This window comes from Helicoverpa zea, chromosome 8 (genome assembly GCF_022581195.2).
Source record: "Helicoverpa zea isolate HzStark_Cry1AcR chromosome 8, ilHelZeax1.1, whole genome shotgun sequence".
In the NCBI taxonomy this organism is placed as follows: domain Eukaryota; kingdom Metazoa; phylum Arthropoda; class Insecta; order Lepidoptera; family Noctuidae; genus Helicoverpa; species Helicoverpa zea.
Window position 1 is genome coordinate 7,054,251 of NC_061459.1, and position 26,586 is coordinate 7,080,836.

The following is a 26,586-nucleotide window of genomic DNA, read 5'->3' on the forward strand; positions in this document are numbered from 1 at the left end:
TATATAAATATAAAATGCGCTTAAACTAAAATTATTCATATCGGGGACATCTCAAGTCTGTAAAAAGTGAAGAAAAACTTTATTGAATCCAAAATTCAAGGGCCCCTGGGGCAAGATTGATATCCAACTAAAATTCAATTACGATTAAAGCTTATGGGGCATCCCGCTAATATGAACTATTATTTTGTTTTCAAAGAACGTTTTTATCCTTTTCTGTGATTCAATAATGAATCATATTGTCTGCAAATTATTTACGATTGTAGAGCAGACTACCCTATAGATAGACCAATGGCAAACCAATGGAATTTCATTGGTCTTATATTAGGACCAGAATTGCCGCTAATGTTAAAACTGCTATTGAGAATCAAATTGTTATCCAAGTGTCACATTACATAAGCAGAATCAAGCCCCTGTTATTGAGGAACCTTGATTCATGACTCCACTTAGGTAAGATGTCTACGTCAACGATATATCCGGATGGAATCAATCTACAGAATTTGTACTGGTAACTATAAGTTAACCTGCCACGAGTTATAGCTTCGCTGAATGAAAATGAATCTGAATAATACCTAGACAGGTACTAATGCTTATGAAGGGGATAGGTTCGTATGAGACTAGTAACGTAAGTATGTATGTACCTGATACAGAACCTTAATTCGTTTTAAAGGTAAAGTACGCGTTATACGTGAATAGGGCGCAAGATATCAAGGCTGCAGTACAACATCCGAGATTTAGACACGGTTACTATAAAAATAAGATGAAGAAGAGACAACAGCCCTGTCAAGAAATTTTCCAAGCGGATCGTACGTATATCGCGCGATAATAAACAATTGACAACTACTGGTTCAAACAACGATACAAGAAACCGCGCGACAGGCTTCTGTTTTTTTGAATGTATCGTGAGCGGTTTGAAAGCGCTCTAACGTTCAAGAACGGAATTAACTAAGCTGACGGATGACCGCCTCTAAGAAGATAAATATTTAAAAAACTAGTAAGTAAATAAGTACCTACCTACCTTCCTGCACTTGGTGTGGTTCTCAAGTTAGTCAGTAGGTAAAATGTTTGGTAAGTACCTACTATTTCCATGTAGAAAACAAATCAATACACTCTCGGCCGTGTCTTGATTTCTCATGCAAAAGCAATCATCATATGCCTAGCCTTTTCTCAGCTACGTTGGGGTCGGCTTCTAGTCTAACCAGATACAGCTGAGTACCATTGTCTTACTTGGAGCGACTTCCTATCTGACCCAGTTACCTGGGCAACCCGATACCCTTGGGTAAGGTTGGTTGTCAGACTTTCTAGCTTCTGACTACCCGTAACGAGTGCCAAAGATGTTCAAATGACAGCTTATCATGCCTTCCGAAATTAAGTTTACCTACATATTTTACTTGCACATACCTATCCATTGAGCGAACATTAATCATTAATCAGTCAATGAATTCGAAAATTCGTCACATATACCTGACTACCTTCTCCATCACTTCAGGTACAAAATTTCGTCATTGTAGAAAAAGTTTTAGCAAGTCCGAGTCTGCAAGAGGTTAAGTATACAAATGACAGATTTGGAACGCAGGTGTTTCATAATGTAGGTATTACCTACCTATTATTTATTTAGAGCAAATTTTATTTTTTTAATATTTTCGATCCTTAAGTAGGTAATCAAAAATACTTATACCTAGTAATTTAAAATAATAAATATGTCTGTGCCAATAACGTACCTAATCACTTCAATCTTTGTTGTATTAGTAATGGTAGCTGAACGATTTGAGGTTAGGTTGATAGTTTTTTAGAATTTTAAAGAAATTAAACTTGTAAAGTGAAAGAAAATCTGAAAAACCTGTGTCCTTACTATAAAAGAACGTTACAAGCTATTCATCACTTATGGGTGAAGGTTACCACTTACCTTTTAATACCTATTTATTCACTTGTTTCATGCTTTAAAATAATATCACAGCAGAAATGCAAAATAACAATGCTCTTAATATGTTACAATTACTAGTATTTATTTGAAAATAAAAAGTTGGATCACTTAACTAATCAGCATATTTCTGAACGTTGCACAAACTGGTTTTCTTAATAATCTGTGGTCAATTTGTGCGAGTGACTCCTGATAACATAACCTAAAATGAGACAAATTTATATTAAAATATTAGTTTTTTCATAAAATTGAATCAAGTAAGAGCAAAAAGAACACCAAAACAATATACCGACTACTGAGATTCCGATGATTTTAACAAGTTAGTATTTTCTTATATACAAGGTGCAACGGCGGCCATCTTGTTAAAGTGCGTGTCTACGGACTCCATTTAGAGGTATGTTATTATTATTTTATACATACCATTTAAAACCCCTACCACATAGTAAATCTCTACTGCTCGTTTAAGAATTATACATACCTAGGTACAAAAATGTAAACTGCCTTATCTTTTTATCACATGTATACATATATGTGTAGTACATATATGTGTGGAAGTTCCAAGAAAATGGCTTAAGGCGAGGTACTAGGCATCTACGGGTAGCCAAGTGGGACATACCTATTCTGATGAGTTAAATCTCTGGTGTAGATTTGCCAGACTGATCCTTGTTACGTTAATTACCTGAATATGAGTCGCATGGCTATGGAATTCAATAAATATTTCGCACCGAACGTTGATGTCTTAAAATTGACTCTCTCGCCAAACTTATTGGCGGCAGGTTACTAAATTCTTAGCACAAACACTACGCTCGTGTGAAGTGCGCGCGGGCGGGAGCACGTGGCAGGTTGCATAAGAAGGCACCTGTGTGCATCGATTAAGTATCCAGGTACTTGTTGTTTAACACGTGTTACCGTTACCACGTAGCAAATAACATTAAGAATGAATACAAAAACATAGCCAATGAATTCCTACAAAAAAAGCCTTAACTACTGAGGCCTAGCCAATTAATATCTTTTAAATAGCTTCTGTTTCCCCCCGGCCCATGAATATACTTATGCACGCACGCACGTAAAAATAATCTAGCCAATATCCTCCCTTGATATATGGGCTATATTTATCACTAAAATATTACTATTTTTCAAATCGAACCAGCGATTTCTGAGACTAGCGAGTTCAAACAAACCATCAAACCTTATGGTAAGGTTTAATGAGTGATTTACCGACATTGGTACACAAGAAAACCAAAACACACAAATACTTTAAAGATAGTAATTTTATCCAACTTTCAAATGTCAAACAAGATACATACTAAGAACTAGTTAAGTTAAATTATATACAGAGTAGTAGGTACTGTTAAATTATGAACTTAAGTATTTAATCATCATCCACCTTATCTTTTTCCGAATATCCGAGTATTTTTCAGTGTATAACAGGATACCATACCATCCAAATGGGCCCAGTATTTGTCATATTTTGGCTCTATAATCCGACTATCCGTAAAGATATTCAAACACGGTACCGGGCACCGCCGCGGTCGGTAAAGCCAATCTTATGTTAGAAAAATATGAGATGCTTTAACACCAACCGCGATGAAATCTATAACGCAAACTCCAGCTGACAGCGCGGAAAACCGCCACGTAATTCGCTTGCCGCCGTGGTATTCGCAAGAGTCGATGAGTGAAACCAATCCACGGACCAACCTAACCTAACCTAACCTTATGATCGATCGATCCGCAGCGGCTTTGACGAGATAGACTACGGCCAAACAAAGTTAAAGTACAATAAAGTACAAATATTTTTACATAATCAGCACCATGAGCGATGTACTATAAAGATACCTTTTCCTTTACCCGACATTGGGGCTGAACTACACCGCAACACTGTTACAGCCTTTTTATCGTCCTGGGGCCCGATTCTCCTAATTTTACTTAAGCAACATACGATTCACGTTCGGCTCGATTCGACTGATATCTAATCCCGACTCGATTTCGATTGAAGCGTATGTGGCATTCCGCTATTTTTTCTTTGAAATAAACGTTTTTATCCTTTTCTGTCATTCAATAATGAATAATTTTGTCTGCAAATGATTTACGATTGCAATATGATTGTAGAGCAAACTACCGTATAGACCAAAATCACCAAAATAGCAGACCAATCGCACACCAATCAAATGTCAATCGAATACGGTTGGTCTTTTATTAGTAGTAGAATGCCCGATATGGTTAAAACTGCTATTGCGATCATATTGCGATTCGATTTTGACATTATTAACTTAGGAGAATCGGGCCCCAGGACCGCAACACATCCCGATGAAATCCCGATAAGGTACCTATCTATATTTGCACAAGTTGCGGAAGTTTAGTTAAAAACCTTTAGTTGAGTACAAAGCTCAGATTTTTTACCCTTGCGTTAAGGGAACTTCTAACTAGGATAGAAAATAACGTATAATCGTTTACAGGATATCACCTATAGGCATCATCTTCATAAGCTTTACCTTTAATGCATATAATGCCAATATTTTTAAACTTTCGCGATTTGTACACATACACATTTATAAACAATCGGGACTTTAACGCAATTTAATACGAAGAAACACTATTGAAATAAATACGAAATCCCCAATTCCCCGAAAACCGAGAAAATCAGATGTCGGAAACTCTAAACACCGCGATGCAGGTTTATTAAAGAAGACTGGGCTGATTTCGTCAAGGTGGAGAAAAGGAAGAATAAAAAACCTTGTCGTATTTAGCGCAGCGCTGGCAGGGCCCAATATTCTGCTGCCGACGCTTCTGTACGTGTCCAGGGGCCCGATTCTCCTAATTTTACTTAAGCGACATATGATTCACATTTGAGTGCGATCCAATCACGACTCGATTACGATTGAAGCGTATATGGCATTCCGCTATTTTTTCATTAAAATAAACGTTTTTATCCTTTTCTGTCATTCAATAATAAATCATTTGTCTGCAAATGATTTACGATTGAAATATGATTGTAGAGCAAACTACAGTATATACCAAAATCACCAAAATAGCAGACCAATCTCAAACCAATCGAATGTCGTTGGAATACGATTGGTCTTATATTAGTAGCAGAATGCCCGATATGGTTAAAACTGCTATTGCGATCATATTGCTATTCGATTTCTATTCAATTTTGACATTATTAGGTAACTTAGGAGAATCGGGCCCCAGACTGCACCATTCCACGAAGGTTGATGAGGTCGTGGAATATCTGCGCGTCAAGACCGGCTGGAACTTGAGAGTCGAGAGGTGGTAACTGCACCGCAACACTAATTTTAAGACTTTCGTGGTGCATGTGCCGAGACAAGTCTTGAAATTGAAAGGGTCCTCAAGGAAGATTTCTGGCCTAAAGGTGTTGTGTTAGTGTACCGCCAATAGGGTATTACATGCATTTTTGAAATATATCTTAAATAAATTCTTTAGTCTTAATATATCTCTAAAAAATTAAAAATATTTTTTTTCTCACGTTATGTACGAATATAAATTAATTGTTTTATCATAATTTCAAATTTCGCGCGTATTTCGCGAAAACGCGGCACACAACGGACGCCATGATTGTTTTTTGGTCATGACGTCATTACGTTAGTACTACAGCTGTCAGTAATACATATTTTGATATGTATTGAAAATTTTAATAATGAGTACCTACCGTAATGACGTCATTAGCATGGCGGCGACATTTCGTAGTGTTCAAAGACAGATAAAAAAACCTAAAAACTTTAAACAGCAATAAAAAATATATTTATGTACCTTACGAAGTGAAACTAACATTTCCCGATTGCTTTTCCTCTAAACAATCATTGTAATACACTTTTAATTTTTTTCTCATCTAGACTAAAATACCCTATTACGTGGCCGGCTACGTGACACTAGTCAGCGAAACAAAACGCCGACACTTCGTGTGCATTAATTGTAAGAATATTTAGGTTTTATATTTATAGTATGTTTAAGTTTTTTATAGGTAGATAAATAGTATTGTAAGTATATCGGGTGTGTTGTACCTAATAATCACATTAAATCCTATCTTGTACTCTATGATACATGTACTCTATGATATTCTATGGTGAATTGTAAAAAGTTAACCTAATCCATTCAGTGGTACAGCCACAGGAGTCATTTTTTGTTTTCATAATTTACAACATCATAAATGTAAAGAGGAGTAATGAGAGATCCATATAGATAGGAGCATTCAATGTTTTGACTAGTTGACAGCTCAGTTTTCAAGGGAGAATTTCTAATGACTAACCATATCATAAAGTATATGCGATAGGATTTAATGTGATTGTGAACGACACACCGTGTTCTAATTCTCGCATATTTTTATTATATTTACTTTGTTTAAAAAATATTTTTTTTTGTTTTTACGTATTTTATTTATTTTTTTCTTTGTGCTAATCGACATTATATTAACCAGTATATTAACGTATTTTTTTTTTCATATGATTAGGTACGCCACTCCCGATATATTGATATGGACCTTGATGCCTGAATTAAATAAAGATTTATATCTATACTAATATTACAAAGAGGAAAACTTTGTTTGTTTGGTTATAATGGATAACCTAACCTAATATTCCTCAGCCCATTGCACATTTCCCATTACCAGTAAGTATGAAAAGTCCCAAACATACTTTTCTAGGTAAACAATAAAAATGTTACAAAATTGCAGTTGCAGACGTTGCAGTCCATCTATGATGTAAATTTCGAATTAAATGATGTACCTATCTCCCATATTTAAATTAGATTAAATATGCAACGAACAAAATATTACTTATTTACTAACAATATAGGTACCGCATTTAAACTTTTACTAGCAATCCGCCTCGGCTTCGCACGGGTCTAAGCCGATACTAAATACATTATAAACCTTCCTCTGCAATAACTCTATATCTATTAAAAAACCGCATCAAAAACCGTTGCGTATTTTTAAAGATACATACGGATAGGGGGACAGAGAAAGCGACTTTGTCTAAGGGTCTACATAGTGCATGTGACCACCGCGCTCCCAGCAGATGATGCCCGCTTTTGAAATGCATGTAACCTGTGCATGTGCCTCAACATGCGCATTGCGCAAGCTACTTGGACCGTGTAGACGCACCCTACTACAGTTATACCTATCAACTATGTAGTGATGATGATTTAATTTTCATTCTAAAGTTATTTTAAAAAAGAAGAACACTTACCGTGAAATACGCCAACATTATCCCCATTTTTTTATACATATTTTTTATCTGTGGCAACGCTAAGATTAAACGCATGCGTTGGTTAGCCAATAAATTAAAATCTAACATCGCTTTCTTGATCATATAAACAATTTTTGAGGCGGGCAATATTATCTGGACTTTTACCCACCATGATTTTAGTGGAATTATAACCTTTATTTCAATGCCATAAAAACTAGCTTAAGCTTTCTGGCAATGTAAACAAGCGATAGCTAAAGAAAGTTACGCCATATCATGAATATTTTCCTATTAACGTGGATGGGCAATCTTACCCTGATATTTTTCCCTTCTCCATACAATCGCTGTACCTATAGCAATTTAAAAGTGCCAGGGTTGCCTCATTAGATACATTTCTAAAGTCAGGAAATAAAACATTTTTAGGTACAAAGTGGTTTATTAAGTCAAATCAATCGCAAGTACTCGTAATTGTGTTTGAGATTTTTAAATCAACTAAAGAAATCTGATAACTAAACAAAACAAAATTAAGACGCCACCGTGATTTTGATAGCCGTTTGCCATGCCAAATTATAGGACTACCCGCTTACCAATGGATCTGAAATTTTGATATAGGTAAATTGATATCTTTATCTAGATTCTGCCAGAACGAAAACACGATACTGATAATTTTACTCGATCATAATTAATTCCGAAAACACGTCTAAAAAAGTACTATTTTTGAAATTACAAGGAAGTTACACTATCTTTATGTTTCAAAATTACTCTGATATATTCTTAACATCAATATTAACGTTCTGTCAAAGTCATTTTTCCATAACTATTACCAAACATTTTTAATTAAAGTTTTAAGATATTGGATTTTTTGAGCGGCAGCGATCATGATAGACGCTACGCAATTCTGAACCTTATGTCCGTGCTCTAGCGATTGATACACAATGTGTACGGAGACGAGCCAGTCCGGCGATAGCCCTCGTCGAGGTCGGACCTGCGCATGTTGTCGCTCCGGCCGTAGGTATAATAATTTGTGACGATAACTCAGATTTGCGCGCGGCCCTATGTGTGCGTCGGCTTGTAAATATACAACTTTCGCTCGTGTGACAGTGACGTCGTCCGAGCATGACGTGTTCTTATCGCTTTTTGTTATGGGTACAGTCGTTTACAAAAATGTCTAGTTGTTCACGAAGAAAATGTTTAAGGAGTCAGGTAGCGTTTCAAAAAATGAAACAACATCCAAAGCTTTTTATTATTACATCTTACAGTTTTTCATTATTTTCTCATAAGTTTTTTCAAATTGACATTGACAGTATCTAAGAAATAAATGAGGTGAAATATCTAAGATGAATTAAATACTCCTTACATATTTTCTAGCTCGGGGTACGAGGACAATAAATAAAAGTGTGGACTTGATTTTTCAAGTAGCGATTCAGAATCATTATAAATAAATAAATATTTTTATTGGGTATTAAACAAATCAAAAACTAACTTAATAATTTCAATAGATATTTACACAGATAAATAAACATTAAATTACGTAATAACTGTTTTTCCTTAAACAGCCGTAACCCCTAAATAACTGTATTTGTACCCGACTGTACCTCTTGTCACGCACACAAAGTCACTGTATATATACAAGGGTTACCCACACATAACCGCGCGCAAGACTGAGTTGAACTTACTATAAGCACTCTGAGAACAAAAAATCTATGAGACCGTGTTATACTATAAATTCTTTTTTTTTACATTATATTATTATTTATATTTCAGTTTTAATAAATATGTTTAAAAATGAATTACTTAGCTTCATTACTTCTTTGATACCTTACAGCTTCACTACATACATTTATAGCATACATAACACACAAGATCTGCGACGCTTTTATTCCTTAACCACTTAATTTTTACTAGCTGTTTAACGCGATTTTAGCCGCATTCCCGGGGAACTTCTTCCTGTGCCCGGATAAAATATGGCCTACATTCACTGGGGATAGTGTAAATCTCTAATTGTGAAAGCAAATCAAATCAGTTAAGCAGTTTCAGAGCTTATACAATCCACAGAAACAAACAGTCAAATCTTCCCTCTTTATAACATTAGTATAAATTATTTAACACTGGTCAAACGCTTTCATTTGATACCCATATTGAGAGACCTATAAAAAAACAATGCAATTCAGCATTTTCTGGCGGTGGCTATCTTGGACTTTAAATAATATTATACATGATTCTACATACTAATCAAGCCCTTTCATTTGATATCCATACTGAAGGAATTGTAAAAAAAATATTTTATTCGCCATTTTGTGGCGGCGGCCATCTTGGGCCGATATTCACCAAATAAAGCTAGGAACACTCCCGATTAATTTCATTTCAAACAAAAAAACCTAAATACATATCGATTCATCCGTTCTGGATATACAAACACACATACACGACACACCACACATACATACACACAACCATACGCGTCCAAATTATCATATTACTCTTCATAAAAAGTTTTCATTACAAATAATTTTTGTAAGTACAACAAAAAAAAAATCCGATCAAAAAATAAAAAACTTAGGTAAGTTGCGGCTCCCTATCTTCCCTGTTCGGTTCTCCTGACCCCGCGCTGACCTCGGCGTGTGCGATTGGCGCGAAATTCAAATTTTACACATTGAGTGAAGAGTATAGCTTGCGCGACGCGATAGACGCGGAAGTGTAGTGGGCGGAGCTATCTAAAATCAAAAAATCCGCGGTGCGGTCTTAAATATTCATAAGTAACTAAAAAAAAACAAAATAATTAGTCTTTACCTCACAAGCTCAAAGTCTCTCATCATCAAGAAATGTATTTCACAAAAAGTATACCTACCTAGGTACCGATAGTTACACTTTTTATGAAATAGATCGCACGGAAATGAACCGAATAGGGTAAGCATCGAAATATTTAATATGCAAAAAAAAATATCGAATGAAAAAAAAATGAAAATGGAGGCATTATTTTGCCGTGGCGTCTCAGTACCGTCAAACTTCTAGCGAGAAAAGGATAGCGATATCCCCTCGAATTTTAGAAGCTAATAACTCTGGCATTATGAGAAGATTTTAATTAATTTTTTCATTCTAGAATTATTAAAATTATTTTTAGCGCTTCTTTACATAAACTCTCTACCTAACCTCTCAAGTATGAGGGCGCGGGTTTGATCCCAGGTCAGGCAAGTATCAATGCAACTTTTCGGGGTAATTGGATGATTTTTGGCGTCGATAAAAAAAAGTATCTATACTTACGTATTACTTAATATTTAGTAATCTGTGCCTATACTTCATTTGAGTAAGACCTATCTAAAGAAAATAATCATGATATTAGTTTTTGTAATAAAAAATATATCTTAAAATAAGTGTAACTTAAAATATTATAAGAAGCAACCCTTCCCTACGCACGGCCACGGCACGGTCGCGGCACGGTCGCGGACACTGCTCTGTGCGTTATTGCATTGCTTTCGCATTGGAACACTAATCGAGCGCTCGAGCTTTTTAGGTTCAGTTTCTAACGTAGCTATCCTATACATATAACTTGCGGAATTTGTACGTTCTTATAACATTAGAGAGGTATGTATTTTTTTTGTATGGAGTGGTTTATCTGTGTAAAGCGATTGGATTCAACTTTGCGTCCAATATTAGCTATAATTTGAAATAATGCAAACTACTGCATAGTACATTGGCTTCAATGAAAAACTTTGTAACCAAACAACAGAAACGGACGAGCTCATTGGGCCAGCCCCAGCTGCAGAGGAGCGATAACGTCATTAACGACTGCTTTTTCAGCATTAGTGACGTCGTATAGGTGGGTAAGCTAAAAACATTTCTGTAGAGTCTCACATATACATCACATAACATCTCAAGAAGACAAGTGACAGACACCATTGTGTGGTGCGAGCGTAGCGTTGTGTCCAAGATGTCCCCGCGCACTCCCCTTTAATTCCTCTCTCCTTTGAACTTGTATCAAAAACTGACACTGAGCGCGTCGGTTTTGGGCATTGGACAGTGATTGGCATTGCATCCATCACATCCGTCTACATTGTGTCAAAGTACCGATACACACATTGGTGGGCGCAAAACGTTACGTTGGCGTTGGTGCAAAACCAACGTGTGGTGGTGGTTACGTTGGTTGGTGGTTGTTTGGGTATCTTCAATGTGTGGCCCAGTCATAATACTATTAAGGTATCTGTGCTAATAGTTAAATATATCTGATCCGACAGATGTCCAACGTCCAACCCAATGAAAAATATTCTAATTTTGTTGCAGATATTTAAAGATGGACAGCAGCACTACTGTTTTTACCTCCAAAATAACGAGGGTTGGGAATCACCACAAAAATAATTTATACGACCTTTTGAACATTGTTCCCGCTAAACCTCTTAAAGTTAATGAAACAAAGAAGTACACTTGCGATTACATCCCAAAAACTGGTAAATATTATACACCGAAAAGAAAATCGCGACTGAAAGTGAAAACTGTTCGAGATATCAGAAAATTGTTTGAACTAGATACATTTTCTTATTTATTGAATGAACTGGAAACGCAGCAAAATACTTTATTAAAAAAAATACGACATGGTTCTTCAAGTGATGAGATAACGAAAAATTTGGCTACAAAGCTGTTAAGAGGTGACTCTCCTATTACAAGGTCAACTTGGCAGATGTTAATTAATCTGAATCCAGAACATCACAAAAATCCACGCCAATTTGTTAAATGGAATGGGAAATATATTCAAGTGAACGGAAGTTTAGGTGGTAGGAAGCAAATAATAAATAACTATGATTTATCATTTAAGTCACCACCACAACAAAATACAAAGAAACACATATTAAAGAACAATTTTGGAATAAGAAAAAGAGGACTATTAAGAAATTCGTTAGTCGTTCAATTTAAACCAGGCCCTCTTTGTAAGAAACAATTTCTTGATGATTCGCCTCAAAAATACCACATAGGTAATACCGAACTCATACATCTTCCAAAACCAGGACTGGACATCAAACCTACTTATGGTACTGCTTCAGAGCCTATAATAACACAGTATCTTAATAATCTCCGTCCTGGGGATGGCACTATAACCGGAAAATGGGCTGAATTTGCAGTTTCTGTTTTAGGTACTATTAAAAAATCAAATGCTGTACAAATAAACAAAGATTGCATTACATTTGATTTAGCTTACAAATATAATCAAAATAAATTACTAATGCGCCGTGGTGCTGATAATATTTTGAACACCTCCGAATATTCTGGATTGAGAGCTACAGAGAGAGACAGGCGAACAGCAAGAACAGGATTAAAAACTGAAATACTAGATATTATAAATAAAATGATAGATTCTGTAGAAATAAACTTAACTCAAGATACATTATTTACTCAAGAAAAAGAGACGGAACCATTAACTGATTTGAACTCCATGGATGTAACAAACGCAAAAGACAAGCTCAAAAGAAAATTTGGCGAACTAGACAGACTTGCTGTTAGGGTGATAACACTTCCTGAAATTGAAGAACCACAAATAACAAAAAGCTGCAACAATAAGCACTGTTCTTTGGGTTGTGTTTGCGCTTCATTGCAAGGCAAATACAATTTGAGGCAGCATTGTGGTCGTATCGAATGCATTTTTGATTGCAAATGTGGCTATGACATGTACAAAGATGATCCATTACATGCAGAATGCTCAGATCTGCTTCCTGGACTCATAAAACTAAATAATGAGTTTGATTTACATTTAGCGAAAGAAGAGCAAAAATTTCATCAAACTGTTATAGTAGCTGGAAAAAAAAGAATTTTATTAAAGACAGAAAAAAGGAATAGCAAACCATCCAAAAAATATGCCGATTTTTACAGCAATGTGACCTCAAAACAAGAACAGCACAAAAGACTAGATGCTTCGGTTGTAGCAATAAAATTTGATTGTAATAATATAGAACCATGGTGTATGGTTCATAACCTATATAAGTGTTTTTGTAAAGGCAAATTTACCGAAACAAATATAAGTGAGGACATCGGTAAAGAATCACTGTCCAAAGAAACAACTAATGATGTTGAGGATTTAGAAAACCTTAAAGGAGCGAATGATGATACTGGAATCGAGGAATGTCCTTCAGCACGAATGAAAGAGCAACAGAAACCTACAGAATGGACAAATTCAGTCAGAAAATCGAAAATTTTTGAAAGTATACCAAAGAAAGTAAACAAATCAAGAAGTTTTGATAAACTTAAATATTACAGTAATACTGAAGAAAATAATTACGACTCTGAGAATGAAATTAAAAGTCAAAGTAATGCAGAGACAACGGGTATACAAAGGAATAAGAACTCAAGATATACTCTAAGACAATTAAAAATGACAAATTTCAATAGAGATACGGACAAAAGCAGTGAAAAATCATTTTATTCTGATGATAGCAATTCTTTGGATTTTATGGATGAAGAAACAAATACATGTTCAAGGACGAGTGCATACGTTGGAAGAAAATACACTAATGGATATTATAAAAATACAAATAGTAAAATATTGGAAATGGAAAAGCACGATAAAAAACTTCAAGAGAGATTGGATTCAATTAATTTAAAAATTGATAGTGAAAAGACTAAAACAACTGTTAAAACTGCCAATGACTCAGAAAATCTGTCAGAAATTGATAAAAAAAGCAGAAAGCGTTTACTAAGTGAGACCAAACTCGTGTCGTGGTTAGAATCGAACTACAAAATATATAAACAGCGAAACGATCGAGGTTTTTTAAAAAATGCCTTAGAACCGCCACAATTAGGTAAAGTAGCGTTACACTCCTGGGAATTTATTCTAACCAGATATCGAGAACGCAAAAACCTATTTTTAGTATCACGTCAAAAGCCTTTCCGAATTTTTATGGCAGTAAATACCAACAATTCTTTTTTTGCAAATTGCATTAATATAAATGATATCCGATTTGCGGAGTTACACAAATATCCCCAAACCGTAAAAAACTTACTTATAAATGCAACTGATCTAAAAGACAATTTTTGTATTTTACGAGGTTTGTCTTTTTGCTGGGAATTAATAGGCTCTGTGACTAAAGTAAGCGAGAGTGATGGATCAGGTGCGGAACATGATGCTTCCCCAAAAATAAATATGAATCCGCAAGATGAAAGCGACACGGACATGTCAGCTGATTTTAATCAAAACAATGCAGTGTCTGAGGAATCGTTGACAGAAAATACGGAACAAACCGAAATACAAACTTCGCCTTTGCAAAGAAAAGAGTCTGAAAGTAAAAGCTGTGTGGACTATGTTGGGTCATCAAAATGGTTTGTTATGACAATAGAAAATGATTTTAGTGAAATAAGATTTTTTAGAAAAGGATTTTTTGTTAAATATGAAAGCATTATAAATGCCATTAGCGTTGCACGTCTATCCGGTAAAACTGTTCGACTATCTTCTAAGAAATGTATGGAACAACCTGAAGTTCCCCAGTTCGGCATATATGCAATTCCCAACAACAACGAATATTGTGTTTTTGTTGGACCGTATGAAATCGAAGATACTTTGGGGATAGAAACTATTAAGACTATTTTAGACGTAAGAAACGTAAGGGTGAAAAGAACAAGAGGGTTTTGGATTACAACAAACAAGATCGATAATCTGAAAGTTGTAGAAAATCCTTTATCATTTGTTCCTCCAACGAATACCCAAAATAATAGTGAAATTCCTTTAGAAGCGCATCTTTGTACCAATCTCGAAACTAATATAAACCAACAAGAGAATACTAAATTACCGGAAAGTGTAGAGACAAATCAAAATGAAGAATCAAAAGAGTGTTCTCCTAGCAAAAGAGATATAAAAGTTGTGAAACCAATAAAAATACGCAAAACGAATGGCTTCTACCACCTGGCATCCGACGGCGTTTTAAAAAAAATATCTTTAAAATACCCTAAAATCGCACCAAAACCTGTTATCACACGTATAAATGTGGGAGATTGTGTTATGGATAGTACCAGATCATTGATACAAATATGTAAAACAGGCATTGATAATAATGTTAATGAAGTGACTTCATTATTGACAACTTCACAAGAGCCGGTTACTGAAGCAATCTCTCAAATAAAAATATCCTCCGTATATTCAACACAAAATGAACCTTCTGTTTCTAATCCCATTAAACCACCAGTCACCAGTAAAGATAGAGGAATGTTTATTTTAAAACCTGAAGAAATAAATAGAAAAGTTATACAAAATGAATTGATGGCTGAAGTGACATCGGCTTCTAGGAATAAGTATGAATTCAATAATAAGTCTAAGAGTATATTCTTGGATTCGAATAATTATAACATAATGTCCGAGTCAACAGATTGGAATGCCGATGATGTTAATGTATACGTCTTATCAGATGAAGAAAATGAAAGAACTAGTGAAACTATAGATCAGTGTGAAACTGAAGATAACGGACAACTATGGACGGACGTTTGCATAGAATGTACAAATGTTCCAAGCCTAGGCTGGATACCAGGAATAAAGAATTTTCATAATTTACTCAGCTTTAAATTACCTGGATCTGAATATTCAGAATTTTATCCGGAAGAAAAAGCTTTTGCCGAAATAAACTTGTAAGTACATTCCATATTTTCACTTTTGGACATTATACATTATGTGACACGTTGACACGACGAATTTGTGACACGACAATTTCATGATATTTGCCCCTATTTATCACAGCTATCAATAATTCAGAAATTAGTTTTTTTCAATTAAATAGTCAACCATTAAACCAAAAATTTGAAATCACAAGAATCTATTAATAAAGATACAAACTTACCTCATCATGTCGAGTCGTGAAATATACGAATATAATTAGATATTATTTTGTTTTTCTAATTTTATTTCAGAGAATTGTCTAAAAGGATAAATACTTCAATGAATATAACATTGCAATGGAAAGTTAACGAGTCAAGTGACAAATTTGAAGGAACCGAAATTAACCCTGAGCATTTGTATCCAGATTATGTAAGTAGAGATTATGCACCTTAAACATAATTATGGGTACAGTCTTATTTCAACTTTATGATCATTGAAGTGTGCGACTCAAGCAAGAAAGTGGGAAGTAGAGTGATAAGTGATGACGCGCACATGATTTTATGTCTATGTGATCACCTGCCTTGCCCAACTTCGTATGTATATACTATACACTGGTCTACAAATTATTATATTTTTTTTTGTTACAAAGGTTTTTGTAGTATATATTTGATACGTAATCGAAGTCCAGAACATAAAATTGCACTAGCACGTCGGGATTTCAAGATATACTCCTATTAATAAGTTCTAAAATGCGATCTTCTATAAAATATTTTTTTGAGGACGGCACAACTATCTGATAATTTCTAACTAAAGCATCATATAGTAGGTACTCTTTCCCCGCATTAAACCCATTTTGTGTTGCCGCACATGGGCCACACGCGACAGCTACAAAGGCCGCCACAAGAGGCAAGAAACGGCCACAGAAGAAGCTGAAGCACGCGACAGCCACTTGTTTAGTGTTTACAGCCGTATAGTGGTCGGTGCGGGCCACAAGAAGCAAGCTGCGGCGATTTGTAGCGTGTGGCAGCCACCGGCGCCGATCGTGTGCGGCTAGTCCATATAAGATGTATAAAAATTATAGGAAATATGCCAGTGGCAGCGTTTTGTGGCTGTGGCCGGTGGCCCGTGTGCCCCGTTCTAAAAGTTATATTTTTGCGAGTTCTTTCTCAAGATACACCATTCTACAGTTATATGGAGTTTGTTCATACTAACAGGCAAATTAAATATAGGGAAGATCGAACTACCACCGTAGCAGAAAACATATTTCATGAAAATGAAAATTAAGAACCTCCTCCTTTTTGGGAAGTCGGTTAAAAATGCATTCGAATCGGGAAGAGGAGTAGTACTATGTAATCCTTAGAAATTACCAAAAAAAATGCTGTCCTTAAAAAAATTGGCAAATAGCGTTAAAAATCGCGTTTTTAGTATTTTAAGACGGCTATATCTTTCAATCCCGACGTGCTAGCGCAACTTTATGTTCTGGACTTCGATTGCCTATCTAATATTCTACAAGAAACTGTATATTTCACTTTTAAACAAAAATGCTGTTGGTCAGTGTTATTATAACTCCCCAAATCAACTAATGGACAAACAAGAACTGTCAGAGATCCCCATTTGACTGCCAAAACGTCAGGTTTTATGGCATACTTAACACAACGGTTATGTTAAAGATCCTTTCATGGTCTGATTTTATATTGAAATACCTATTATATAGGAACACCAGTTCCACTCACAGCCATTTTCTACATAAGAACTGTGTTTTATAGCCACACAACTCTACTGTAATAAAATTGATGGCTATTTTATTAACGAATCACATTTTCTTCAGATACTTACACAAGAAGGGCTGTTGCACACCAGTGATATAATAAAAAGTAATAAGGACAATCTTAAAACCTATTCCAAAACAAATTTGAAGGGCAACGCTCGTGGTTCCGCATCCCCGAGTGAAATCGGCAAGGTATTACATATCAACAATCATCCCGTCTCACGCTTTCAGCTTCGAACTATAATCGAATTTAACTAGGTACTAATCTAGTTCATAAGTCGTGCACGTGACTAACAATTGAGATCGGTAAATTTTCAAAATTGAAAGCTCTACTAACCGTTTTGCGCTCATGTAAACTAACTTTTGGCGCGTTACCAGCTATTTATTGGTGATGGTTGGTGGATGTGCTTATTGGTGATATGTGGTATTGGGATGCCTCGGTTTGCGGTTTTATTTCTCTTAATACTAAATGATAATTATTATTTTTAGATTAACTTGTTGAAACAAATCGAAGAACCCAGGAAGACAGGCGAAGTTCATCATTAACTTAACACCCGAATGCGTTTTGACATTCCTGCTCGAGCTAAAATAATTGAAGGTTGTTTGAATAAAACATTTTATTTTGTAACAAAGTACCTTGTTAGGTACCAACACACAAATTGAAACATGACTGATTTCTGTAAGTAGTTTTATTTAGATTATCTATCATAACGATAAGTTGTATTTTTTATACTTACCTACCCTACCTAGGTACTGACTTACTTCGTTTCAGTTAAGAAAATATTGTTAAAATTTCGTGATTTAAATGTAAGTACCTAGCTGCAGATTATCTGCTGCCTAAGTGGCTACTGCCTATTTGCTCAGTACCTACCTACCTACCTATAGTTTCACTAAATTCTACTATTGTAGAAACTGTCATTGTGTAATTTATTATCTTTTTTGTGGGTACCAAACGCAAATATACCACCTTATCAGAGCCTTGTGCTCACAGCGTATTCTTTTCTTGTTACTATAGTTAGGTAAATGGTAACCTATCCGATTTATAGTTATACCTGCTTACCCAAATGTTTAGATTCTAAGTAAATAGCTAGACTAGTTTAGTTACAAATGTTTTATGATAAGACTTATTAAAGTATCGGTAGGTGTGCTTGAAAATATGGGTTATTCGTCATCTCGCCACGCTAGACTCTTCACGAATGTGTGACACAAAAAATCAATGTGCTCGACTGTACTTTTATTTTTAATTCGGGTAAAATGCTAAAAATCCGGTTGGCGAAATGATAAATGTACAAATTTTAAGTTTCACCAACTGGACACATTCGTGGTAAGTCTAGTGTGGCGACTTGACGAATAACTCAAAATTATGGTTATTGTCCTTTATCGTTCAGTGCTAGTTTATGTCGTCATGTGCGCTAAAAATAAGGTTGTACATAATGGTAATAAGAAAAGGACCTTTTATCGATATGGGTCAAAGAATAGGTACCTAAAGAATAAATTCAACAGTTTTAACTATTCGTGACCAAATAATTGTCATACTAGAATAAGGTCGTAGTTAAATGTCTTATTTTGTTATTGCTAAGAATACTAATTATTTATCTGTGATAATACAAAATTAACAACTTGGAGCGAAGGAGTTGCTTTTATTTCCTGAAAGTCTGAAGCGATTTTGTACCTTATTAAATCATTGATACCTATCTGCTAATTAGGTAAATGTCGATAATGATTGTACCTTAAAGTATCTAGTGTTAAATGCAGAATACAAAACTACACTCGCTGTTAATCGCAGTTTCATTTCCTTCACTTATCCGTTCCTTTCTGATTACTTATACGGAATATACATACCTACAGCTGTTTTTGCGGCATTAATTATTTCTGACATTCATAATAAGTCACAAGATTGTAAAGGCTTAAGCGAAGCAAAACTTGACAATTCTGTTTTTTTTTTCTAAGAAGGCTCTACGGTTTAGAAGCCTTCCATATTTACAAAGAAGCATGTGACTACTGTGTTAATTAATCCACATTATTATAGGGAAAAGAAACAAAGTTTGCCGTGCATAATTAAATTTATTTTAATTTTATATATCTGTATCGAGTAACAATGACTCAATATTTTAGTAACAATATATAGATATGGTTATCATTCATATCAGGACAGCTTTAATAAGCGGCATTACAACGCAATATAATAATAACTTTGTACATCTCACAGCACTTTCCCGCCAATTACTCTTTTCTTTATTAGGACTTTTGATTTTGCGGGTACCAAAAAACGGTTAATATTTACAAATCCTGAGAAATACAAATTATTGCTTCGTGTCGGTTTTTAATACATATATTTTTCAAGCTCTACCAGTTTACATAAAGTCACTGACGTAGTACAACAGCGGGCTATACACGAAATGCTACTGGCTAGTTTGAAACAGGGAAGGATGGGTTTTTAGTACGGACACACTTCTAAGGACAAAACAACGGATCCTCTGATGTAGTTAACTTTTATCAGTAGTAGAGGAGCGTCGCACGTTGTTCCGCTGCGGTATCACGAACTCGGCGTGGCGCGGGGAAGTGAAAGGATTCGTCGACGCGAAAGGTGCCGTCACTGAGCCCTGTCTCTGAGGCGGGGCTCGCCGCGTCCCGCCGCCGCCGCCCGCGCCACCAGCCCCGCTGCCGCCGCCCGCGCCACCAGCCCCGCCGCCCGCCCCGCTGCTCATTCCCGCCGGCTCGCTCCCACGCGCTGCGCCTCTGCGACAAGCGTGATCAGCGCTTTTAGGTCCGCACGAATCCTTTCTAGTACTAAAAGATAATATCGCTGTACGGCAGACGAGTACAGGTCTCCGTACGTAACTGAAGGAGCGAGGACGCTCACCTTGGCGCAGAACCAACGTCTGCTGCTGCAGACAGCTGGCGCGGCGGCAGAGCCGGCGGCGGGCCCACAGGCCGCGTACCCGTTGTTCCAACACGAGGTGGAATCTGTAAACAAACAGTAAAAGTGAGTAAATTTTGTATTCAACCATTATTGAGCTAAATCTACGAATGGAGGCATTGGAATTTTTTGGAGACTATCAACTATGTATTATTGCATGTAGGTATGCTTTATTATTTTATGTTTGTTATTTTTACACTGTGCAAGACAATTCATCCAGATTAACTTAAATTTTTTGCCACGTTCCGCGCTGCGATCTTCGTCTATCACACGCTAACACGCTTCGCACATAACTAATATGAAATGGCTTAGGAAAAACAGTCCTAAATCTCAGTTAACTCTCGAAATCTTTTTCAGTTTTCATTTTCTTTACACAGGGACACACTGACGACATGACCACAGAACTAGAGCAATGTGCAAATTCCAAAATGGTAATGGTAAATTTAAATATTGTAGGTACTTCTATTTTTAAACGCGCTTATATCCATTAGGTAAGAAAATCTTGGATTCTTAATTTGACCTACTTCTCGGTCTTCGATTAGGATAAAATTTTGCACACGCTCTGTGTTCTGATGACAATACATGACTAGCTAAGAAATGTCACTACAAATCCAATATGGCGGCCTCCCCAAGATGGCGGACTGGCTGTGTGAAATGCACCCGCATGATGTGGGTATCAAAAGAAAGGGTTTACTCTCCACGTGCCACGTGACTTAAATCTACAAAAGTATTAAAATAATAGTTGAAAAACTAAAAAACACGTAAACAGAATACGCTCCTCGCTTTCTATCATCAAGCTAAATATCCGAATTATTTTGTAATTTTTTAAAGCGTGTTTTTTTGTTTTTAAATTTTATCGTTTAACATACGGAAAAGTCTCGCCATGAAATAGTTGAAAAGTTATAATGATACTGACGAGTGGCGGGTCGGGCGGTCGCGCCGGCGCCGCGTGCGAGTGCGCGCGGGCGAGGCGCGGCGGCGGCGCGGCCGGCGCGGGCAGCGCGGGCGGCGGCGGCCGGCGCGGCGCGGGCGACGTGTCGGCGCGGGTGGGCCGCGCGTCAGCCCCGCGCTCGCCACCGGCACGCTCTCCTGGACCCTTCTCCGTTCCCACGCGATCAGTGGAATGAGGAACAGCACCTCCACTTCGAATCTGCTGCCGCTCTGCCATTTCTCTAAAATCGGTAGGCTCGGCCTTACCCGGAGACCTGGCCTCACCAGCTCGTCTCACTGGAGAACGTTTCTCCGCCTGAAAGAGTCATAAAGATGTATGAATACTTACATAATAATATAAACTGTAACTATATATGTATTTTTAAAACATTGGTGCATAATAAAATAAGACTTAAACAGTAACCTGTGGGCTGGTTTTCCTCCGCGCGTCGGCGTCATGCTTAGTGGCGGCGGCGGGCGCGAGGCACTCGTGCGCGGCGGGCGGCACGCGGGCCGCTTGCTCTAATATCGCTTTCTTTTGTTCCTGACCCGCCGCGAAGTACGAGAATACACAAAGCACCGCGTAACATATTTGATCCGCCTGTAATTATATAGCAAACAATTTTATTAAGTTATCATACTTATCACACTGAAAAAAATAACTTGATAAATTGATAATATGCCCGGATAAATCGGAGTTGCATATCCTAAGAGCAGCTTTGTAATCTATGGGCATTGAGTGGTCAGCACTTGTCATTGCAGAATTAATACTGAAGTGTTGCTGAGCCACCTACTCTTGAGCCAAAGGGTGTCATTTATAGCGGAGAGAGTGTAGCGGTACTGGCAAGGCAAGTTAATGTATAGCAAGTAAATACTTACCTACACTTGGTACGGCCCTGAAATATAATTAAGTTATAATTTGCATGCATAGCCTTACCGATATAGCGTGCGAGGTTAAAACAATGATGTGCGGAAAAAAAATAGTTTCAAATAAAAAAACAAACACGTGTCGTTGGTACGTACATCGGTGATTGTGAACGGTAGGTATGAGCTATGAGACGCAAGGTGTAACATTTAATTCATATCCACTGCTCTCAACAAAGTAACGGGAAAGCCACAAGGAGAAGAAACGATGAAGATCAAGCACTACTTTTTCAGCCTAAAACATAACATCAACACAAACATAATCAATGAATAAAAACAAACGGAAAGTGGATTGAAGAACAATAACTACTCAATAAATACATAATACTGAAACGTGCTTACCATTACTGATTTATATTTCCTTTGTATAATTTGCCTTGTTTTGGGATCTGAAACGTAAAGAGTATGTCTTCAGCACAAATAAGAAAAACTTATTGACATTGGTACAAATTATACCAATACTTATCACTGTTAGGAATTTTGATTTTAAGTAACTAAGAGGAAAGTTATTTAATAAATCGTTACCTATGGGTAGTGTATACGTACAAGTCAATACTGAGAGTGATAAATATACTGAATAGCAAAAATATATTTAACATTCTTCAGCACAATTACCAAGAGCCAGTTCTATTTCTTAAGATGCTATTTATGCATGAGATTAGAACATAAATAATTTTAAAGAATGCTTATTAAGTACTATACAAGGTGTTGATTTGCATTTGTGCCATACTTCAGGAGGAGGACATAAAATACAGAAATAATCGATTGGAATTACAGTTAACGGGAAATAGTTAATATGCGCTGCTTTTTATGTCATTGTAATGTCATAGTATTTCAGAAATAATCCAATTTTATGAATGAAATTCACGAGTGATCGTTGCGTAGGTATGCTTTGTGTTTGCGTTTGTGTGAGGGCGCAGCACAGTTTTGAGACCAGTAACACACGCGCCGAGTTTGAAAACGGGTAGGTGGCATTGACGAATTTCCGAAAAAAAAATTAAAATCAAAAATTTTCGTACCAATTTTTTTGTTGATTTGGGTTGAGAATCATTAGTATAATTACGTCCTTGACTATGGCACGGATGCATATCAACAGCTTGTATAAACTACTAGAAACTTACTAAATTCTTCTAAAACGAAGATACCGCCATTCTGAGTGAAGCACTTGCGAATGTGATCCAGCCGCACGAAAAACTGCAACACAGATATTCCCAGTGTTATAAAAACTTTTGCAATAACCTATGAGATATATCAAACGTTGGAACAGTCGTGCACATCTAGGTGGCGTAAGGCTAAGGAAAGCGATATAGTGATGAGCAATAGTTTTATACAATTTTAGTTCTTGGCACAGTTCTTCCTTCACACACTTTATTCATTGTTTCATGGCATTTCACTTAAAACCATGGCTATTGAACTTACCAAGGGAGTTTATTATAAGGTCGTCTAGGTAAGGTGAACATTGTTATGATTTTTTTCTTAATTTATTAGTAGGTAATACCTACATTTTTATGCAACTACCCTTCTGATTAGGTAACGCGAGTGGTATGAAAATCACGATGCATAAGTCATATCAGCTTGTAATATTATTTATTTATTATAATTATTTTCCTTTCATTCCGGTTTAAAAACCTACACTATCTCCAAACAAACTTCTATTAATTACATAACTATCACACACAATCAATGCAAATCTACACAACAGTAAAATAAACTTAAATCAAACATGCATTGGGTAAACACATTGCTTACAAGCATCATCTACATCTCGATAAAATAAAGAAGCATATGCTTTTCCTTTGGATTTTTAGGATACATTGATTAATCGTAAAAGAAAATATCTTCAAAGGAAAAACAAAACATGCGCGCATCCATGCAATACGCGGATCGGAGACCAATACACTAACGTCGATAATTAAACCTGACTTCGTCTACCAAACGGTTAGTGTATCGTATATATTGGTCGTAAAATACTATAACGCATGCATCTTCATCGATTCCTTATTACTAAATTGTCCCGCAGCTGATCTGGAGCACAAACATGGCGTGACAATCTAGTAATGCGGAATGGAAGTGGCTTGAGTAAGTTCCTGCAGGTAGAGACATCGAGCAGAGCGAGGGTCGGGAGGCGGCGGGAGTGCGGTGCGAGGTCAGGTGCGGTGAGGGCGGGTGCGGGCGGGTGCGGGCGGGTGCGGGCGGGTGCGGGTGCAGGCAGCCCGGGCCGCACCGGAACTTGTGAGATGGCGAATGCTCTACGACTGACCTCGTGACTCGCGTCCGTTAAGCTTTAGCGCTGACGGGACGCTCGCTATGGTTCCGGGTGATAGGGGACGAACGAACTAAATCTCGACACAATGTGCGAGAGCGAAAGATCGAGACCGCTCGCCGGACGATCCACGATACGAATGCAAGCTGTCGGGTGCGTTAATATAAACAGATAATAAACAAAGGGCGTCTATGTGCATGCACGACAGCGCTTCGGCGCTCGCCGCACTCGGGAGAACTAATACAACGCTAACAACGGCTAAAAACAATCTGTAAGCCTCAAAACTACAAGTAAAGCCCTACGACCTCGAACGATCATCGCTAGATGCGATTCTCACGTGACCGTGACTAAATGTTTAAGGTCATAAAGGTCGTGTCGATCATCGTAAGAGCCAGCCATTACTATGAATGAACCACTGTGTACCTCGAAATCCTTTTGCGCAGCGGCGCGTGTTCGGTGTCCGGAGAGAGTAGAACAGACAAAAACATGAGATTAGTTGAGGCCGAGCGCGTGTCAAGGACCATCTCAAAAGTTCCTAGCGGAGCGACGCCGGCCCACACTCCAGCGATGTACGGGTGTTGCAGACAAATAGCACATGCACAAGTCGTATGGACGTATAGAACGTATATCAGATGGACAACGGGAACTCTTAAATGTAAAAAAATAATCTAAACTATTACATCGAATAGTAGATAAGGATATTTAAGGGCAAAAATACTGGGTCTTAATTAGACCTAAGCTTTGTCGACAATAATACGGAATTAGTAAATGCAAAATCACCTGAATTTCAAATAAAATAGATATATAGATATTATATAAATATATTATGAGAAAAAATATTCAGAGAAAAAAACGAAGTGAAATTCAAATAGGAAAGTTTGAGTGGTCCTTGCGTTCGGATAAGTTTTATGAGGATGAGAACTTTAAAACTAGGCATAATTATGTGGGGCATCGACTGAAAAATGATGGATTAAGTTCTTTTACGATACTTTTAGTAAATATTAATTCTACTATTAACTCGTTCTGTGCCTGTATAATACTAGAAGGTAAACTTGTCTTGTTGGATAGAGAAGCTTCATAATAAGGTACGATAAACAACGCGCTAACGGCACCGATACAATATTGATACAATGAAGCATTGGCGCACGCTGATGTACTATAGACTGTCGTACAGCGGCTTGTACAACATTCTATGTCGTAATCACTCAGTTGTATCGACACTTCCCAATTCAAGCATACACACTGACAAATATCTTACCTGGTCGAACAAACATGATAATAACCAAAACTAGTTGCAAATACTCCGACTCGGAGGTTTTGGTACATTATCATTGACTTATATATGATTATAACATAAATAAGCTGACAAAAAGAGACGGACACACAAAAAGCGTAGATACGTACCTTGCTGTGGTGGAACAGAAGCCCGACGCCTTCCATGCACACCTTGCAATCAAAAATTATTATAAAAATACAGATTTTTAATATATTGAAGAGTTTTACTTCGTCCCCTTATACTTATGAAGTTGGTTGACATTGGCTGTTATTTGGCTTTGATTTCATTGTAACGTATTTAGAATATCCTCTTAATTAATGTGATCAAAACCGTCGGTCCTTAACTTTTTAAGGGTACTGACTAAGCACTTACAAAAAGGAGCTAGAATTTTTACCAAGAAATAAAAAAACTAGGGATACCAAAAACGTGTGTTCAGTATAGTGACGTCACCTGTATAAGGCCGCCCTCCCCGGTGGCGCAGTCCTGTATGGGGAATTCGCCACCTAACTCGGCTGCGTCCTGTCGCCGACCGCTCTTCTCCATCGCTTCTTTGATGCAGTAGTACAGCGCTTTGCACTGCAAATATAACGTTCGTTCTATGTTAGAACATGTAAAATAATGGGCCCATTCCGTATACACATATATGTATTTCATAATGTATACTGGTAGAGTTATTTAATATAGTGTACCATACCACCCACCGAAAAAAATTGTGATTTCTTTTTACTTATATTTTATAATATATGGCAAACTTCGTGCTAAGATCAATTAAGTTTAACTCTACAATACTTTGGTAGAGTATCTTCAAATTGCATATATATAT

At 36.8% G+C, this 26,586-nt stretch overlaps 2 protein-coding genes and 1 long non-coding RNA gene across 7 annotated transcripts in view; 1 reads left to right on the plus strand and 2 right to left on the minus strand.

The window, feature by feature from the left end:
- Positions 1-1,960: 1,960 nt before the first annotated feature.
- Positions 1,961-2,819, minus strand: LOC124632358. 2 transcript variants are annotated; one of them, XR_006984615.1, is made up of 2 exons: positions 2,598-2,819; positions 1,961-2,120 (listed from the first exon to the last, which is right to left on the minus strand). It is a non-coding gene; the product is annotated as an uncharacterized LOC124632358 (long non-coding RNA). The 2 variants fall into 2 exon arrangements; XR_006984614.1 differs by lacking the exon at positions 2,598-2,819 and adding an exon at positions 2,212-2,301.
- On the plus strand, positions 2,108-19,230 carry LOC124632357. Of its 4 annotated transcripts, none has more exons than XM_047167172.1 (5): positions 2,108-2,237; positions 11,398-15,714; positions 15,994-16,111; positions 17,511-17,642; positions 17,940-19,230. In XM_047167172.1, exons 2-5 carry the CDS (start codon positions 11,408-11,410, stop codon positions 17,994-17,996), a joined length of 4,614 nt encoding a protein of 1,537 aa, XP_047023128.1. In that variant the 5' UTR covers positions 2,108-2,237; positions 11,398-11,407; the 3' UTR covers positions 17,997-19,230. The 4 variants fall into 4 exon arrangements, with proteins under 4 accessions (XP_047023128.1, XP_047023126.1, XP_047023129.1 ...); XM_047167170.1 differs by having other exon boundaries at positions 2,185-2,312; XM_047167173.1 differs by lacking the exon at positions 17,511-17,642 and having other exon boundaries at positions 2,185-2,312.
- Positions 19,231-19,494: 264 nt separating this feature from the next.
- Positions 19,495-26,586, minus strand: part of LOC124632486 (MAP kinase-activating death domain protein) — a 28,890-nt gene continuing 21,798 nt past the window's right edge. The window contains exons 32-40 of the mRNA XM_047167337.1: positions 26,214-26,339; positions 25,892-25,933; positions 24,911-24,919; positions 23,346-23,418; positions 22,567-22,613; positions 21,725-21,901; positions 21,287-21,616; positions 20,314-20,417; positions 19,495-20,189 (exon numbers count right to left, since the gene is read on the minus strand). Of these exons, the coding sequence (XP_047023293.1) occupies positions 19,937-20,189; positions 20,314-20,417; positions 21,287-21,616; positions 21,725-21,901; positions 22,567-22,613; positions 23,346-23,418; positions 24,911-24,919; positions 25,892-25,933; positions 26,214-26,339 (1,161 nt within the window). The 3' untranslated portion in view covers positions 19,495-19,936. The remainder of the gene's footprint in view (positions 20,190-20,313; positions 20,418-21,286; positions 21,617-21,724; positions 21,902-22,566; positions 22,614-23,345; positions 23,419-24,910; positions 24,920-25,891; positions 25,934-26,213; positions 26,340-26,586) is intronic.